A 20,228-nucleotide genomic window follows, 5' to 3' on the forward strand; every position below is an offset into this window, starting at 1 on the left:
TGCCCGACGTGGGCAGACAGGCACCGTCCATTCCACACTGTATCCAACAGTACCACAATTGTTTTTCCACCTCACCTGTTCTTTTATATATATGTATCTAACAAATGAATCCAATTTTGGATTTGATGCCCATCGCTTTCCATAATAAAGAGATTATATTGTCACACTGACTTTTGCTAATGCCACTCTAATTCATATGTAACTAGTCACACATCTTGGGGTGGCGTTAGTAAAATTTGGTGTGGTAATAGAAGCTCTCTGTATGTCTTTTGACTATTATTTCAGTGGGGAGGAAAAAAAAACAAAAAAACAAAAAACCTTTTGAAATATTTTCAGAATAATATAATTCTGACTTCTGAAATAGTAAACAATTTTAAGCCATTCTTAAAATGCATAGTAACGTGGCTTACTAAAGTAATGGTTTCTCATTTTCCCTATTTGGTTCGGCATTTGTCCTCCCAAGGACAAAATGATAATATTCTTTGAAAGATTTTTTTTTTTTTTTTTTTTTTTTGTTGACTTCTCTGGTCCCTTAAGTTGAAGCTCTTCATCAACATGCCTGTTAGGATTTGAGAAAAAATACAAATTTCCTCACAATTAGTTCGAGTTTACTAGGGATGAATACAACTTTTCCTAGTGATACATTTTTTCTTGGGAAGCCTTACCACCCCAACTGTCTTGTTGATGGAGAGCCTCAATCTATTGTGAGACTAGCATTTTTCTTTTTCAATGCTTGAGGAAAATGCTAGTGTAAACCCATGGGTTGAGACTCCATCAACATGACCATTTGGATGTTAGGATTCCCAAGATAACATATCCCCAGGAAAATGTGCATCCTTAAGAATTGATCTTTAGAAAATTTGCCTTTTTTCCTCAAATTCCAATGGTCATGTTGATGGAGAGGGTTGAGATTAGAAAATTCCTTTTTGTTAGAGTTGTGATTTTTCGACTCAAAATTTTTCACTCGGTGTGCACTCGACTGATGTGGTAAGGGCACAAAACCATGGACTTTTTCTTTGAAATACACAAGGAAAAAGATTGACGATTCTGTGCCCTCATCACGTCAACTGATTATAGATAGAATAAAAATTTTCGAGTTAGAAAATCATTAGCGTTTTTGTTAAGGGGAAATTTTACATAAGATTCTTCTTCCTATTAATGTTGAAGTGTTTAAAAAATAAAGCATTGAAATCTCCCTTTAATGCAAAGATGAATCCTCGTGTAAAAAGGACTCATTTAAGAGTCGTGCTAGAGTGACCTCAGTAGGGGACACATTGATGTGGTGGCGCACACATGTTCGTAGATGCATTTTACTCATATCTCGGAGAAATGCATCTATGGGCATGCACATGCCACCACGTCAAGATGCCTCCCGTGTGTCTCCCATTGAAGTCACTCTGACATTAATTCTCTTTTATTATGTGTATTTAATACTCATTTAGGAGGCCCTTGTCATCCATGTGGCTTTGTTTCAATATATCTCTGACTTTAAGCAGCCATGCCACTTCAAAATTTGGTGTAACCCTACTTGTCATATGACACGTGGATTTTTATATTTATTTCATGCTCACTTTTTCTTAATATTTGGGATACCTTCTTGGAAACACCATGCGTAAAGTAAAGGAGAGGTTTCTACCCAAATTTTGAAGTAGGATGGGCCTTCAAAGTTTTTTCCCTTGTTTTATCCTTCAAGAGTCGTCGCTCGGCCTTGAAACACCTAAGATTCTCTTTATTTATTTATGGGTCTTGTTAAAGTGCAATATATATTACTTAACCTTATAAGCGAGCTAGAATTGACGAAGCAAGATTTTGATTTCTATAACTAAAATTATTATCGAAATAAATACTTTCCTAAAATGACAAATATATTTAAAAATAGACCAAAATAAAGGAATTTGGCTTAAAAATGAAAAATCTATGACTTGGATCTTGAAGATCTTGATGTTTTCATTCAGGAATGAGTTTTGTCGCATGATTCTAACTCTAAGGCCCATTTTGATTTTTATTTATAAGCTGAGGAGGGACCTCTCCTTGAAAACATTGCTACTTAGTGTAATTACATGTACGATCTTCCTCTACATTTCTCTTAAGCTCTTGAGCATTCAAGCCTTCCGTTAGAACTTTTGACTATCCAAGTGCTCTGTAAATTCTTCTGCAACTTGTCTTACATTAGAATCTTGGATATAATGGTTTGCCATTGAAGCTACCTACAACTACATTGCCACTAATTGATAGTCAAATCATATCAGCCAGACATGGTTGATAGGGTGTAATTATCAAAGAATGTCTCTATATACACACCCATAAATACATACATATGATAATTTTTAAGATCTCAATGGGATGCTGGCTACTTCTTCAATCATATTTGTGAAAATACCTATATAAAACATTTTTTTTTTGTGGGTAACCCATGGGGTATCCCCACCTTTGGTGAAACTAATCTACCTAGGATAGCATGCACCATCCAACACCATGTCACGTGTTACAACATTTAAGTAGTCACATTTTTGTGGAGGAGAATATAGAGATTCAAAGTCACAACCTGGGGAGTAAACCCAATCACTTCTTACCATCTCAACTAACCCCCAATGTGTTGTATTTTATTTTTTATAGTGCAAAAAAGCAATGATTTTGTTAACACAACATCAAAAAATTATTTACAACACCTTTTTCGTCATTGATTAATGAGAGGTACACTTTTTGTCTTTTGCATTAGAAAATAAAATAGGAAACAGTTTAAGGTGTTTTTATATGAAAAATACTTAGTTTTTGAGATTGCTAAAGTCCAATGAAATCTTGCACTCTTCTTGCATCAAATGATGTCCAAGCATGAAACATATGGCTGATATGGGAGGACAAAAACATAGGTTTTCTAGGGATAAATGCAGTTCTTTCATTTTCTAGGGAATCCCTACAACATCTTCCCTTCTCTACCCCACGTTGGAGGTTAGTATTTTCCTGTCAATGGGCTAGGCTGGGAGTTGGCCCATCATAATCCATTGTGGATTAGGTTTGGGTAGTGTAACTAGGCCCGTTTAGTTTTAGGGTTAGACTGGAATAGATCTGATTCATATATAGGGTTGGATAACCCCAAGTGGTTGGCCTAGTGGCAAGCCGAGCCTTGATAAACTCCTCAGGAAGAGGAGGTCAAGTGTTTGAAACCCCACAAAGCTATGAATTCCTTGGGGCCACTCTCCAGGACCGGTTGACCCTCAACTCAACTAGTTGCACGCAGGACTTTCAAAGGGGATGATGCGTGTGACCGTGGGATTAATCTTACCTGAAGGGTGGGGATACCCTCGATAAGCAAAAAATATACAGGGTAGGGTTGGACTTGGGGCCTAGGTGGGCCAGTCTGGTTCGAAAATTTACATTATAAATTTTATTTTAATATATTATAGCTATATTTATAATATATAAGAAAATTTACATGTTGACAAACCCGTAAATAGGCCCGAATTCCCAAAAACCAGGCTTGGACAAAAGTGATTTTGAGACGGGCTGGGTGAAGCCCATTGAAAGCCCTATGTGGGAAGAATTATTCGATTCAACAGCTACATAGAACCTTAAGGAACTTTGTTTTTAATTTTATACTAAAAAAAACAGCTAATGTTCTTCAAGCAACTTTGTTCTTGTCTCATATATCTTTAATCTTTCCAAGACATGAAGTTAAATATATAATTAGGTGATATTAACAAGAAGTTTTTAAGCTTTTAAAGATGATATTTAGCACTTCATACTCTTTCCCATTGTAAGCAACGAAACACACCAACAACCCATAAAACAAGTCTTGTTCTTCAATCCAAACTATTAACACATCTTCAATATTCCATCCTTTCTATTATGGCTAAGAAGAAAGTGAGCTTGATAACACAAGCCTCATATGTAGGTCCTCTCTCTCTCTCTCTCTCTCTCTCAAGTAAAAGAGATGCTTGGTTTGATGTTTTGGTGTGTTTTGTAGATTATATTGGATAATGGGTTGGTAAAGCTTACAATATCAAAACCAGATGGGTTGTTGACAGGCATCAAGTATGGAGGAATGGACAACCTTTTGGATCTCAACTCAAGTGAATCTTATAGAGGGTAAGAAATTATAGGCCATAACAATGGCCTATTTTATATAATTGATTGCATGGGACCCACCATTATTCAGTGGTTCCCACATCCCACTCACAAGTTCACAATACCAAATATCAACTTTGATAAAAACATATTTCTACCCTGGTTCAAGTTTGTTTGACCCATTGATAAGAAAGCTAATTAACATTAAATATGCATTATTAAAGGTTTAGTAAAAAGTGTTTGATTATTAAAATATTATGGGAAAATTACTAAAGAGGGTTAAATATTTTAATTTTTACAAAAAAAAAAAAAAAATCTGTAAATATAAAAATAGATTTATTATATTTTGTAATTTTTGAAAAAAATAGATTTTTTTTTTTTAAATATAAAAATATTTAACCATTTTTTTATAGCAATTTTCCCAAATATTTCAAAAGTGTTCTTACTTTTAAAAATGGTTGAACAACTAGTTTAATTGTAAAAATCGATGTTTCTGATTCTATTTTAGTTGAACTAAATTTATTGCAAAATCAAGTTGGAAAATTAGTTTGGTCTAATTTCAATAACACTGGTTGGTTCATAATATTATTTTGTCCAGTCAAAATCTGATCAGGTTGATTTTTGCCATAGATCTTCTAAGTGGCCCACATCAGATTTTGGGTCTTAGTCACACGTGACACGTTGTTTAGTCACCTGCATGGATGCCACGTGCGACACGTTGTTTAGGTCTAACCCATGAAAAATATGTGCAGGTATTGGGACATCAACTGGAACTTACCTGGAGGCCAAGATAGATATCAATTGTATGTTCTTGTTCTTAAGTTTGATTTATTTTCCAATCTAAATATTAATTATTAGTGTTTCCAAACACGACTTATTGATCAAATTCCAGATCATATTATAATGACAAACTAGGGCTCGGAAAATTAATTTGGCATGAAAAAATGGGGAAAAAAAGTGCCTATTTCATAAATAACATAATATTGAAAAAATTGTGAATTAATCACGATATTAAATTTTTTTTTTTTTTTGACGATTTTGGTTACTATGGACTAATCCACGAACACACTTAACACTTCAAGATTTACGTGGTTTGGCAATGTCTATGTATAAATATGAGATGGGATGAATAATTGATTTTGATAGAGAACTAACATCACAGGATTTCTGCATGAACTTCTTTAAAATCTCACAAACCTTAAAACCCTAGTTTTCCTATTCGATTTCATGCTTTTGTTACAAAATGAATTGTGTTGCAATATAAACCGAAGGGGTTGGCCTAGTGGCAATCCAAGCCTTGATAAGCTCCTTACGAAGGGTAGGTCAAGTGTTCCAAAACCCAACGAAGCAATGAATTCCTTGGGGCCACACTCCAAGTCCTATTGACTCTCAACTCAACTAGTTGTACGTAGGACTTTTGGAGGGGGCGGTGCGTTTGACCATGGGATTAGTCTCACCCGAATAGTGAGGATACCCATGATAAGCAAATAAAAATTAAAAAAATTACATTGCAATATATACCCAAAATCTGAATATGGCTTACATTGCGAATATGTACCCGAGACCTATAATACCAAAATTGCTCCTCCAATTTGGGTGTAATTGTATAGTATTTATTTTGTGTGCAGTACATCCAAGTACATTCAAGACATCTATCACAACACCCTTAATCAACCATTTGTTTTGCCGTAGTTGATATCTTGTCTAGAGATAGTATCTTATGTGATATTTATTGTTTTAACATTGTAACATTGTTCTTTCTCATCAAGAGTTGGATTGAGGCTTCATTTCATTGTTTTTAACAGACTCCCAGCGACAGATTATAGTGTCGTTAATTCAAGTAACGATTGTATAGAGATTTCATTCCGGAGCACTTGGAATCCTTCTGCTAGAAGCACCACATTGCCATTAAATATAGACAAGAGGTCTTGATTAATTGTGCTTAGTGTGCGTTATTGTTTTTTTTTTTTTTGTCAATATGTTTCTCGTATTATATTAATTATCTGTTCAAGGTAATCTTCTAGATTCATATTGAGGCGTGGTGTTTCGGGCTTCTACTGCTACGCTATATACGAGCGACCAACTGGTTCGCCTGCTTTCGATTTGGTGCAGACAAGGATGGCATTTAAGTTGAGAAGAGACAAGTAGGCCTCACACCTTGAAACATTTTAGATGACCGTATATAATGTCAATTATTCTTTTTAAGTACATTGATATAAGCATCAAATGTAAATGCGATCACATGATAATTAGTAAGATTTATGTCAAATGTTAGTCTTTGTAGTACACATAAGTTCATAATGTGTGGAAAATCATTGAAAAGAGTTTATGTGATTGGTGTAGGTTCCACTACATGGCTATTACAGACGAAAAGCAGAGGATAATGCCGATGCCTGAGGATATACTTCCAGGCAGATGTCAACCGTTGATCGTTCCTGAATCTGTGTTGCTTACCCACCCAATTAATCCTGATCTCAAAGGCGAGGTGAGTGGTAGTAAGTTTGTGTTAGAACACTTAAATGAACTAAAGACTATAGGAAATTTTGTTTGTTGGTGTATACAGGTGGACGACAAGTACCAATATTCGATGGACAACAAGGATGGTGGTGTCCATGGGTGGATAAGCTCCGGGCCCCCCATCATCGGATTCTGGCTCATCTTCCCTAGTAACGAGTCCCGGAATGGTGGGCCCACTAAGCAAAATCTAACGGCTCACACCGGCCCAGCATGCCTCGCTGTAAGTTTCTCTGCCCCTCTCCATACCCATTCATCTTATTGTTTTTCACCAGGAAGACGTAACATCATGGATTGAAGGACAAAATATCTTCGATGCAGTTGCATTTATCATTCATTATAATCTAACAAGTCAAATATGTAATATAAATGCATCTCCATTATAAATAAATACATTCTGAAAATATAGGAATAGCCCCAATAGGTGATAGATCAACGGAAAGCTGTTTGAAATGGTTTGGTCACGTGGAGTGAAGGACAATTGTAGTCATGGACTCATGGTTAGAAAGAATGTGCAATCTACACTAAGATTCGCTATTTTTTTTGTTTTTTTGTTAAAGCTACTACGACAAAAACCAATTGATATATCTCATCCTTTTAGATAGACCGCAATTCCATGTCAGTTTTTAAGTAGAGTGTATATTTTCCTCCACTTTCGGGTGTGTAATACCCCAGTTGAGCCCCGTGACCTTATATGCGTAGTTCTCTCTTTCTCCAACAGATTGGTCTTTTGGAGTAGTTGGATGGTTAACATGGTATTAGTCATGGGTTCAATTCTTTTCATTCTTATGGGTTAGGGGGAGTGTTGAGTGTATATTTTCCTCCACTCGGGTGCGTCATACCCAACTTAAGCTCTGTGACCCTCTTATATTCATAGTTCTCCCTCTCTCCAACAGATTGGTCCTTTGGAGTCGTTGGTTAGTTAACATAAGTGTTTTGGGTATCGCAGATGTTTCACAGCACTCACTACATTGGTGATGATATAATTGCTCATTTTAGTGAGGGAGAGGCATGGAGGAAGGTATTTGGTCCATTTTTCATCTACCTTAACTCGACTTCAAATGTATCCGACGCAAACAATTTATGGATAGATGCGAAAAAACAGGTACTTTCAACTTTTTTCTCGGTTGAGCTATCCTAGAACTCCAATGTCACATAGAAATGGTTTACGAGTGTCAACGCCTTTGGTGTTGTAATATTTCACTACTATGTGATTGAACCATAACTTGCAGACTTCTTGTATGCTTGCTTTCATGGTCTATCTCATCCTAGAGGCTGTTTGAAGAGACAACATGGCCGTATGATTTTGTCTCAACACCCTATTTTCTTACTGCACAAGAACGTGGTTCCGCTTCAGGAAGATTACTTGTTAAAGATAGGTAATTTGTACACTTAAGACTAAAAATTACTCTAGTCCAAAAATGTTGAATGTTCTTCCAAATTTTTTTAACAAAACTTACCCATGTTTTTAATCCCATTATGAGTTTTGATCCACAGATTCGTTTCCGGAGCTCGTATCCCTGCTAAATATTCTTATGTTGGCTTATCGGCTTCTAGGAGTGAGGGAGGTTGGGAAGTCGAAAGCAAGGTAAGTAATTCATAAGGGCACACATGTAAAGAAATAGTAGACAACATTAGATGTGTGCAACTGTTTTCAACACAAATCAATCCATTATGTATTAGGATGACATATTTGTTCATGATTTGATTTGTACTTAGGGTTATCAATTCTGGGCACAAACAGATTCAAATGGATCATTCACCATCAAAAATGTTGTCCCAGGAGTCTACGGTCTCCATGGTTGGGTTCCTGGTTTTATCGGGAATTACCTTGACAATGAGCTTGTTAGCATCTCAGCTGGTACTTTATTTCATTTCATTTCCGTTCATATGTTGATGCAATCAAGTATAATAATTTGGGGAAAAAAAAAACAGAGTTACTTTCGGATTTGGTGTCATAGCTTCGGCAATTATTAACTTGAGAATCCATGACATTGACATCGTTTACCAACTTTTTCGATGACATGTGATTCTCGTGCAAGGCTTCAAGATCGTCCTTATTAACTAACATTCATGCACAAAGTTCTAATGGGATGTTGGTTAAAAATTTCAGGATCACAAGCCAACCTCGGGAATTTGATTTATGTTCCACCGAGAGATGGTCCAACTGTATGGGAGATCGGCTATCCAGATCGTACTGCCAATGGTTTCTATGTTCCTGATGTGAACCCATTATATGTCAACAAGTTATATGTCAATAGCCCTGAGAAGTAAGCAATTTTCTCCTTTAATTACATTGACCCTAAAGTGTACATCTTACATGTTAGCTCTACCTATTTTCTTTATACTGAGAACAGCTAGCAATGCAGATTCAGACAATATGGCTTATGGGACAGATACACTGACATACACCCTGAAACTGATCAAGTTTTCACAATAGGTGTTAATGATTCTAAAAGGGATTGGTTTTTTGCACATGTAGACAGGTGATCTCATTCTCTATTTCTTGTGATTGTTGTATGTTTCGACTGACCCGGAATGGTTAGGAAAGAAACAACATGGCCACAACAGGCTATTAAGTCCCATTTCAAGTTGACACTCAAATGGTTCAAATTTTTAACAGGAGGGGAGCCGAGAAATATCTACCATCTATATGGACTGTTAATTTTAATATCAATCCCCTAATCACTGGAAGTTACACGTTGAGAGTGGCCATTGCATCAGCAACCCGATCCGACCTTCTGGTAAGACTTAGCTTCAATATGCAAGCTCCATTCATGACTTTGCTTTAATACTTTGGTCCAATTGCAGGTTTATGTGAATTATCGAGATACGGGTCACCTTGTGTTTCAAGTGTTGAATTTAGGGATGGACAACACTGTTTGTCGCCACGGGATCCATGGGTTGTACAGGCTTTATAACATCAATGTTTCCTCATCATTGTTGGTTAAGGGAGACAACACCATATTCTTAACTCAAGCCAGGGGAGGAGACGCTTTATGTGGGATACTCTATGATTACTTACGGCTTGAAGCACCCACAACTTTAAGGCTTAAAGCGCCTGACACTTCCGAGAGGGCCGAGTGGTCAAAAGAACAAAGATGAGCTGATCATGATTGGAGTCTACTTGAGATTTGATTTGGAAATTATTGAAACAGAATAGAGGTTTTTCATGGCAAATGATCTACTGGAAAGATCTAAATATTTTTTATTCGTCACCAGGAAGCATTGTATCCACTTCCACGGCATTCCTTTAGTTCATAGCTAGACCATGAAACAGATTCTCAATCAGATTATCACACCATAATCAATTACACTAAAGACATTCAAGGCCATTTATGGAAATTTCTTCACTTGTACTAATAGGGATGAGAACAATTAAAATGCAACTGAACTTGTATTAATGTGTTTGTTACCTTACATCCAAAATATTTCCAGATGATACGAAGCTATAAAATGTTTCTCAAAATATCAAAGATACGATATGGGAAATGTCGGATCTTTTGGCCCTTACCAATACTTGACGGAACTCATCAACTATACAAAAAAGCTGCACATAACAAAATGATACCAAACATGGCAGACTCTGAGCACCGTAAGAAGAGGGTCGTCAAAATTCTTTCCTTACTTTTTGCAGATTGTTAAGAGCAAGCCGTAGTGATCGCTAGGCAATACAGGGAGTACCAACTTCTGCATCTCATTCCTTACTTTCTTCTCCTTAATATATGAAAGACCTGGTATCGCTTCCGTACCGATCATATCGATCTCTCTTATGTTGAAATCTTGCAAGTTGCATAAGAAACGATCTAATCGCTTTTGGAGTGTTCGATTACCTGATAACATCTGATTAGACTTGGTATCATATGTATGTCCATTTTCCCCAGGCCTTAGATCAGCCCAAGCGTCAACCCAACCATCGGGGAAGGGAAATTGGCCATCCAATTTATCGTCCCAGTTCATGTCACCACCAAATATGACATTTGGTGAATCCTTGAGATGAACAATGGCCTCCTTTGCCTGAGCTACACGTTCTTTGCTATACATTTGATTCCATTTGGGAGGGGCCGGGCAAGGGCTCTCAAGATGGCTTGTGGCAACGATTAATGGTATGCCTGCTCCAACTTCAATCTCAGTTGTACAAAGTTCTCTCCCCATTATGGAGTTGGTGAAGGGCTTAACACTGAAGGATTTTACTGGTACTTTACTCAACTGCAAATGATTTAGCCGATAGTACGTTAAATTGTAAACAAGAATCTCATTAGCAGTAAATCAAACTGGATGAAGACATACCTAGTAGGGAAAGAAGTCAGGTGTTGGAACATGAAAATAGTTTATGTGAGGAAGAGTATCACGGAAGGGAAAAAAATTAATTTTTTTGAAATAACATCAGACATTAGAAGACAGCCAATATAAAATCACTTAAACCAAGCAGCATGAGATGATTATTTAAAAAAAAAAACACGCAAATTCAACTCCAACACATGATCTATCCCTCTCCATCCCCTCTCCATTGCTATTTTGGGTCATGAAATCCAAAGACCCATCCCACTATCCATTTTGGGTAGTGGGATTTTCACGACCCATTTGGATTGTAAGACACAGCTTATCCATTTTGGGAGGGGAAAATTTTCAGACCGTTTGAAATTTTAATAGAATTAAAAAGTACAAAATATTTATGGATAGCCATTTTGGGTAACATGGTTGGAGGGAGTTGCTCTTACAAGTAAAAACAGCACATGAGTTTTCCCCAAAAATTTGCCATAATGCTCAGATGGTTAGGGTCATCGGATGGGTCTAATTTTGCCGAAGAGATCTCCCAAGTCCCAAGGATTAAAATATCGTTTCAAGGCAATGTTTTGATCAAGAAAAAAACTGAAAAATTCTGAGATAATTTGGAACATTCACCCAACATCCAATATTCCATGTTCAATGTTTCGTTCCGATACGAAATGTCTTGTTCGCAACTTTCCGAAATTGAACAAAACTTTGAACCATGGGGCCATATCCATCAATCAAATGTATTGGATTATCATATATTGAACTGGACTTTTTTTACCATCATAATCTCACCTGCATGCAGAAATATGCTCTTGCATTTGCCATCTCAGTTGAAACTGAACAATTATACAGTTTCCACCACACGGACTTCTGAAAATTTCATAGATATCTGGTGTGACCTCCTGCAATTTCAGCAGAAATATTAATCATAAATATCATAACAAAATAGATCCAACTATCACGAATGGAAGAATCAGACCTGAAAGCAAATGAGATCAGGTGAATGTTGTTGAATAAGATCACCAAGTGCTTTCATCCTCTTATACATTTCCAGGTCTTCTCGGAACCAAACATTATAACTTAAAATCTTCAATGTACTCAAACCAGTAACTGGAGTGATCTCCTCTGCCATACGCTCATTTTGTTATTTTATTTATAGAATTTGCAACTATCAAAAGCATCTAATCTTAAAAGTAAACGTAGCAGTAATGCTACTCAAGAATATTATTTATAAAAAATAAAAATAAAAAGTGGCATTGAAAGGTGAAGCACTACAAGAGAAGTCTAAACATTGTCTAGATAAAATTCTAAGACATCGTATGTTACTCCTTCAATTTGTGGTTGGTCTTCAATTTATTGAATTCAGCATAGTCACCTAATTCACTAAAAGACACATAAACTAAGAACTGATTTAACAAATTAGGTGATAAAATAAGATCTATTCTTCTCTCTTTAACTTCATAAAAGGTTGGAGGAGATAGCAAACTATGAACATTAGACCAAACAGCAAAACCACGTAATCTTTTTGTGTTAATGCATTGATATTGATAATCGAATGAAGTTCACAAAATTTATTCACGGAGTTCCTCTCAGGTTGAGAAACCACAACGAAGAAAAAGAAAGAAAGTTAGAGGTTTCAACCTGAAACATTGAATATTTCAACTTGAACACAAAATCATTTTTTTTAATATTTTTATATTTCAATCTCCTCAAGTTATCTTCTTGAATTTCAACACTATTTATACAATTGTGATTGGGTGGATCCAAACTTCATTTTCCACAACTTCTCTCATGTAACCAACACAAAGTCACAAACTGAATCTCCAACCTCTCTTTTTGTTCTTTCTTATTTGACCCTAAGGTCTATTTCTAGAATCACAGAAAAACTCAGAAAATAAAACAAACACCAAAACCATGAGACCCATTAACATAATCAAATTGCAGAAAAATAAAAACAATAACAAAGTTCAAAAGGATAACTAGTTACTAGCCCAGACAACTAACTGATCCACCAAACCCCAAAAATAAACCAAATTTACTGAAAATGGGTAGGAAACACACACACACACACTCACACATTTAAGGGCTGGAATTGAAAACAAGAACAAACGAAATAAACACCCAAACCCATCAAACTCCCGAAACAAACTAACTTACGCAGATAACAAAATAAAAGAGGAAACCCAAATGCGGGTTCGAATCAAAACTAACCCAAAAAAGATTCCGCCTTTTTCGACGATTTGGCCGAACGAGACTTGCCCAATTCACGAAAACCATCAGAGGTCTCGTCAATCGACTCTTGATTCTTCCTCTTACAAGGTTGCAAGGGAAAGAAGACAGACCCAATCGAAGAATCCAATTCTTGGTTCGGCCCAATGGAATCTAAATCTTCGAAAGTCGATAGCAACGACGCCATGGCTCTAGTACCGCATATTTCACAGCTCGTCATGCCAGATTTGTTGGAAAAAGTGCAGGCTTTGCAAGACCATGTCAACGTTGCTGGTGAAGACGAAGAAGGAGATGAAGATGATGAGGTGGAAGAAGAGGAAGAGAGGCAGATCTGGCACGTTGATTTCTGTGATGGAGGGTTGAGATAAGTGCATTTGGAGCAGGACCACGACATTATGTTAGATACGGAAGTAGGGAATTTTCTAGGGTTTTTGAAAAGAGGGGAAGCGAAGGGGAGAGAAGAGTGAAGTATGGAATAAATCGAGAACATTTGAACGATTTGCCGCTTATTTTGCTGGATATTTGGTTGTATAAAATACGCCTTGATGCTAAAATACGCCTGCAAGTATTATATGAAATTTCATGTTTATTATATATTTTTTTTTCAATAAAAAATATGTTGAACCGAACCAAATCAAATCAAACCAAACCGACGTTAATTCGATTTGACTTCAAATTGGTTCTATTGGTATTTTGGTTCGGTTATGGTTCTTATTTAGTCGAATTAACTTGTGTTGGTTCGGATTTGATTTGGCCTCAAACCAAGCCAATTTACAACCCCTAACGTTATCACAAAACTTCTTGACTAGTTGCGCACCACTAAGTCATAGTCCTTATCTCAACTACTAGTTACAAATCATGGGTATGCATATGTTTCTATTGGATCTTCATGGGTATGCATATGTTTCCTTGATCTCTTGCATTCGTTTCAACTCAACGAGAGCGAACAGGACAGGTGGGAATGGACGAGGGCTAAGGATGTGAGATTCTCTGTCAGATCATTTCATAGGTCACTCATCCCTTTAGATGAGCGAGCATCCTCGAGGTCCCTCATTTGGTCCAAATCAATTCCTTCTAAAATCTGCTTTTTTGTTTGGTTAGCATCCCTCGGGAGGATTCTTACTTTGGATAACTTGATTGCTCGAGGTTGGATCACTCCAAACTGTTGTCCACTTTGTCTAGGGGATGGGGAATCTGTTGATCATATATTAATTCATTGCTCTTATTCTTATACTATTTGGTCTTTTTTCCTTGATCTTTTTCGAATCAATTGGGTCTTTCCTTGTAAGTTCTCCTCGCTGTTAGAAGAGTGGGATAGTAATGTCTTTTCATCCAAAAAAAGATTCCTTTGGGTGATGCTTCCATCGGCTATTGCTTGGGGGGTTTGGACCGAAAGAAATAACAGGGTGTTCAATAGTAAGAGTAGAAGCTCTCACGGTGGTTTTTTGGAGATCTTGGGCCTATTGTACCATTGGTCAAAACAAAACATAGACTTTGCTGGGATTACTTTTGAAGACTTTGTTTTTAGATGGAACACTTTTTTGTGATTTTTGATTTTTTTCCTTGTTTGGTTTCTTTTTGAGGCCATCTCGGCCTCCTTGATTGTTGTTTCTCTCCTTTTTATTAATATATTACAATTATCAAAAAAAAAATAATCTCTATCTTAATCTATTAATTGCACTTCATGTGTTTGCACGTGTTTCTATGGGACTTATCGTGTGTTTTTATGAGATCTCAACTATCCGATTTGTATGTTAGTGGCTTCAATCCCCATCTTTATGATTGTGCAAGAACGTGCGTGCATATTAATAGTTCAATCATGGATCCAAGAATGTTTAGGTTCATGCTCTTTTTTCATTAAAAGGGATTATTTTCAAAGGATATCCAAATTATAAAAGACCTAGGATCTAATGTAGTGTCATGTTCCTATAATAATGGTAAGGTGTCTACATGGCACGTTTTGTTGGAGTTTGAAATACTCAGGGCTCTTAACAAAGCCATGCATTCAACCTGATGTGTATGAACCCTAACAAAAATGTGTCTTGTAGACACCTAACGTTGTTATAGGAATTAATGACACATTGTTCTGGATAGGGCTGCAACTTGGGCGAGTTGACCTGAACTCAACTCGACTGATGTGCAAGCTTGGGTTGAATTATGTAAATATGAATTGAGCTTAAGTTATAATATCTCAACCCGACGTCAATTTGGATTAAGGGTACGAACAACCCAACACAACCTAAACGCAATGCTATTTTTATTTATGAGGGGCGTTTAAGGAACATAAGTAAAAAACATATGTAAAAGACAATGATTTTCAAAATATGAGTTAGAAGTTTCAGATTGAGTTGATTTTTTATGAGGATGATCTCTATGATGAGAAGACCATCCTCACAAAAAACCAGCTTAATTTAAAACTTCTAAATCCATCAAAAGTGATTTAAAAATTATTAGTAAAAAATTGTCGATTCACATTCTAAATCACTTTTGACGAGGCTAGAATGTTCATATTGAGATGGTTTTTTGTGAGGATGATCTCTATGATGAGCAAATCATCCTCACAAAAAATCAGCCCAATCTAAAACTTCTAACCCATATTTTGAATAATAATTGTTTTTACTTAGAATCGTAATAATCTGACTTACCTATGTGACATACTCAATCCACACTCCTGAATTGACATGTTTGGAAATCATAAATTTGCAAGTCTCGGGATGCACAACTTCACATTCCCATAAAAAGTGTATCCCAAGGCATAGAGATCTATGGTGCGGTCAATTGAGTATGCCATGTGGGTAAGTCAGATTATCATGACTTTTACTTAGAACGCTCCCCTTCATTTATTTAATTATCTCTTCTTAAATATATATTTATAAAATTCAGGAAAAAACTTCTTTTTTATTAATTTTTCTTTTTTTCTTTGAATCTATTAATTTATTTGTTGATCAAACTGAAAATGACATTAAGCTTGTTCAAATGAGTCCAACCCACCAAAAATAGCCTAAATCGAGCTAATCCGAGCTGAACTCAACTTTAAGAGTTTAATCTTGGCTTGAGCTCAGGTTAATGATCTCAAGCCCGATGGTCGGGTTGAGTTGAGTTTGGAATGAGGGTTTTACAACTTGGGTTTACCCTCGAACCTACCGTGGTTGGAGCCCTAGATTTGACTGCGACTCATTCTAAAATCGAATACTCTTTGATACCTCAATCATAAATATGGTTTTTAACGTCTCTTCAAACCACTTGACCTGCGATATGCTTGAAGTAGAATATTAGAGCATATTTTTTGAACATGGAAGAAAAGGAGAGGAATAATGCAAACTTCAATTTATTTTTTTATTTTGGAGTGCAATTAGTAATGGATGATTCAAACACTTGAGTACAACTGAAGCTTCAATATTTCATGTTTTTTTTTTCAATGAAAGGGGAGCAGGGTTAAGACAGCCCCAGACCAGCATAAGAAGGGGTTCAAGAGGATTGAACCTAAGACCTTGGGAACAACCTCCTCAAGGTCTTACCACCTAGTCTCTAAAGCATGATTTCTACATCTTTCCAAGACTCTCGATAACAAAACATAAAACAATTGAAGTTGTCACAAGGGGAACTCTTTCTTCTTTACCAAAACTCAAAATGACAAAACTAATGAGAACTCAAATCAATGCCGAACAAAACTAGTACACACTATGGAAGAACAGCAAAACTCCAGAGGAATTCTCTCGCCCATCCATCCAAACCACCATTTTTCTTCCAAACATCTGTGTACTATATAGCCTTTCTTAAACGGCCTTCAATACCTCCTATCTGAGAGCATTGACAAAGGCCATCAACGAATCCATGTCTCGCTTCTCTGATGGGTACATGATGGGCTGGGAAGAGTGTTTGGGGAAAAAGAGTATAGTGGGGAAGCTACCCAGCTGTAGCTCCTGCTGGGCGAATGCTTTCTGCTCCCCGTCTGCCCTGAATTTTCCCACCTTCACCCCTGAATCCGTAAGCTTTTCCGCCAATTCCACGTATGAATCTTCCATCGCCTGCCCAAACCAAAGCAAAGCAAAACTTAAAATCAGAAATCTCTCACACCAACATTACTATAAACTACTAGCATATTGAAACTTGAATAGATTCTAATAGGACCACAAGGGGGGAAAAAACATCTCCGAATTTTCTAAGCAAGTTTATGGGTTAGAAGTTTTGGAATGGGCTGATTTTTTGTGAGGATGATCTCTATGATGAGATCATCTTCACCAAAAATCTCATCTCATTCCGAAACTTCTAAACCCATCAAAACTGGTTTAGAAAAATCGGACAGTCCACGATTCTTCAACTTGTAAACTAGGGCTAGAAGTTTCGGAATGAAGTGATTTTTGGTGAGGAAGATCGCTTCACCATAGAGATCACCGTCACAAAAAATCAACCCATTCCGAAACTTCTAACCCCTATTTTGAAAGATGTTTCGCACACTGTTTGGCTCTCTTTAGGGCCTCCGAACGCTTCCCCAAGTTTATTGTTACTTTGAATTGAACCTCTTATTAAAAAATATTCACCTGGCAGAAGCGGCACCAAGGGGCGTAAAGCACCACAATCCACGGATCCTTCCTGTCCTCCAACTTCGCCAAGTTCTCAATCCCTGCCCTGTTAAGATTGACTATACTTTTAGTGTTGAAGATATCGGCAACAGTGGCGTTCCCATTCGAATTGGCAGACCCATTTTCAGTACCATTAAGATGGGGAACATCCTCTTGTTTGATGTTTCCCTTGTGAAGCCCACACTCCTTAGCTTTGGCATCCTCCCACCACCACCTTCCCTCCCTCTCATGTTGCCCTGGCAACACCGGTCTTGTACACGGTTCGCACCCAATTGACACATAACCCTTTGAATGCAACGAGTTAATAGGCACATCCATTGTCCGAAGGAAGTTCCACACATCGCCACCCTCAACGTTCGCAACTGGATTCCACTTAATCAAACTCCCAACCCCACCATCCAACCCTTCAAACGATGGATCGACCTGAACAACAGGAATTTCAGCCCTAGTCCCCGGAGATTGATCTTTCCTTTGCCCCGTAATCCAAGCACGAAGACCCTTAAGAGCTCTTCTCAATGGCCTCACTTTCCGCACTCGGCAACACTCTTGGTGCCCATCCTCATAAAAGGAGAAAAGTCCCTTACTTCTAACTAGTCCTTGCACCTCGACCGCATCGGGAAACATGTACTCGATACGGATACCGTAGTGCTTCTCAACTGCATCAAAGAACTGATACGTCTCTGGGTTTAACCTTCCTGTGTCCAAGCTGAAAACCCTGAATGGTCGACCCGTTAATCGTGCATATTCGATCAAAATCACATCTTCAGCTCCACTGCAAAAAACCCAACAACATCACATTAGATATCAAGAAAGATTCAAATTTTCAAATTTGAGAATCAAAGATACTTTATAGCGCAAATTCAACAATTAGGATTGATACCTGAAAGCAATAGCAATGTCATTTCCGAATTTTTCAAGAGCTTTATCCATAATTTCAAGAGGTGAAGCGTTTTCAAGCTCTTTACTCAGTTTCTCATAATCTTCTGTTTCTACTCTTTCTGCCACCTCTGCAAATACGAAAAATGAAGGGTAAAAGAGTCATTACACACGTCAAATGTAAATTGTCATCCACATGAGATTAAACCCAATTGAGGAACAAAAGAAGGGGAAATTCCCAAAAATGTAGACAAAAATTGAAAATTTTCGAAAACAGTACATTGTTCATTTTAATTTCGAAATCAGTAAAATTATGGTTTTCGGAATTAAAATATTTTTGTTAAAGTGGATTTTTTTTTCCTATTCTATAAAATAGTAAATATTTTCCCGAAAAATTATGTTTTTTTCCCCAATTTAACGAAAATATTTTAATTCAGAAAATAAATAGTTCGAAAATAACGTAAATTACCGATTTCGAAAATAAAATAGCAGGTCTTGCATTTTGGTAAATTTTCAATTTTCAGGGCATTTATAGGTTAATCACATATAGATTAAACCCAATTGAAGAACAGAAGAATCAGACCTGGAGCAACCATTGTTGTAGCAGCGAGAGGAGCGATTGAATCGGTCCGTTTGGGCTCTGCAAATATTGGTTTTACTAAGCATCGTCTCCTGGAAGAATTTACAGCTGTTGATGGAACAAGGGTTCGATCCAATGGTCGAAAAGAACCAATCTTTGGAGCTGTGGAACAAAAAGGAGAGCAAAAACACATGAGTCCTACTAAAAAATCCACAAAAAACAAGAAGAAAAATAAAAGCGAAAATAGGCTTAATTTCTTAATTAAAAAAAACCCAAAAAAAATTAGAATCAAATAAGGAGCAGAATCACATTAATCAGACTCGATTTCGAATCAAAGAAACAAGAAAATTTCTAATTTAAAAAAAAAAAAAAAAAAAAAAAAACCATGAAAGGAGCGAACCTTTGAGCTCTTGAGAACGAGAAGAAAAAGAAGCATAAATTGCAGAAGATGAAGAAGAAGCAGCCAACGCCATTATAGATTTCTCGGAAGCTTTCTCGCCTTCTCTGTTTTGGTTTTCTTTCTTAGTTGGAAACAAATGAAAGGAGAGCGTTTAAATAATTGCGAGAGAAACTACGATCTTTCAGGTTCATTGAACCTGGACGCAATGTTATCGAGTTACGTTAGTAATTGAATTCACACGTGGCAATCAATTATTGGAGGTACTATAACTCGTGTCATTACTTGGTGACTCAAACGGTCAAAGCCAGACGTGGTGGAGAAAAAACGATCGCTGTGAAAGAGTCACTGTTGGCGTCAGCCAGGGTGAACGTCATCTCTGATCAAAGATCAAATAGTGGAACTAGAGATGACAGTCTGTTCGGGCCGACACAATTATTTTATGTAATTTTGATATTCCCTCCAGAATTTAGTAAATATTTTATGCACCCTGAGTTATCTAACTAATGGGTTACAGGGGTAAATCAAATATTTTCGAAACTTGTGAGGGTATCTCTTAATTTCACTTTCTGAAAAAGTAGCAGCCTGTGTGGGGCCCATCAGCTTTGGATCCTCGAAGATTCGTAGTTTGTGATTCTTTTCGCTTTTTTAATCTTAAATATTAAGACTAAGATCGATCTTTAGGTCAATTGTGACGACGGAATGA

The 20,228-nt window shown here is 36.9% G+C and overlaps 2 protein-coding genes across 2 annotated transcripts; both read right to left on the reverse strand.

Moving 5' to 3' along the window:
• Positions 1-9,914: 9,914 nt before the first annotated feature.
• Positions 9,915-13,625, reverse strand: LOC147387214 (uncharacterized). Its single transcript, XM_086421590.1, is given in 5 exon segments — positions 9,915-10,788; positions 11,650-11,735; positions 11,738-11,759; positions 11,837-11,982; positions 13,069-13,625. Coding segments are annotated over 5 exon segments (1,347 nt in total). The 5' UTR covers positions 13,577-13,625; the 3' UTR covers positions 9,915-10,203.
• Positions 13,626-16,461: 2,836 nt separating this feature from the next.
• On the reverse strand, positions 16,462-19,679 carry LOC147387215 (5'-adenylylsulfate reductase 3, chloroplastic-like). The gene is made up of 5 exons (XM_086421110.1): positions 19,526-19,679; positions 19,129-19,287; positions 18,550-18,676; positions 17,628-18,441; positions 16,462-17,114 (listed from the first exon to the last, which is right to left on the reverse strand). Exons 1-5 carry the CDS (start codon positions 19,596-19,598, stop codon positions 16,884-16,886), a joined length of 1,404 nt encoding a protein of 467 aa, XP_086277236.1. The 5' UTR covers positions 19,599-19,679; the 3' UTR covers positions 16,462-16,883.
• Between the last annotated feature and the right edge of the window lie 549 nt (positions 19,680-20,228).

This window comes from Akebia trifoliata, chromosome 13 (assembly GCF_017979445.1).
Source record: "Akebia trifoliata isolate Shusen 1 chromosome 13, ASM1797944v1, whole genome shotgun sequence".
Taxonomy (NCBI): domain Eukaryota; kingdom Viridiplantae; phylum Streptophyta; class Magnoliopsida; order Ranunculales; family Lardizabalaceae; genus Akebia; species Akebia trifoliata.

Coding starts and splice junctions, on each gene's coding strand:
- LOC147387215 (XM_086421110.1), bottom strand. CDS start 19,598: ATGGCGTTGGCTGCTTCTTCTTCATCTTCTGCAATTTATGCTTCTTTT. Junction 19,288..19,525: donor TCGTTCTCAAGAGCTCAAAG/GTTCGCTCCTTT, acceptor TTTGTTCCACAG/CTCCAAAGATTGGTTCTTTT. Junction 18,677..19,128: donor TACAACAATGGTTGCTCCAG/GTCTGATTCTTC, acceptor TCGTATTTGCAG/AGGTGGCAGAAAGAGTAGAA.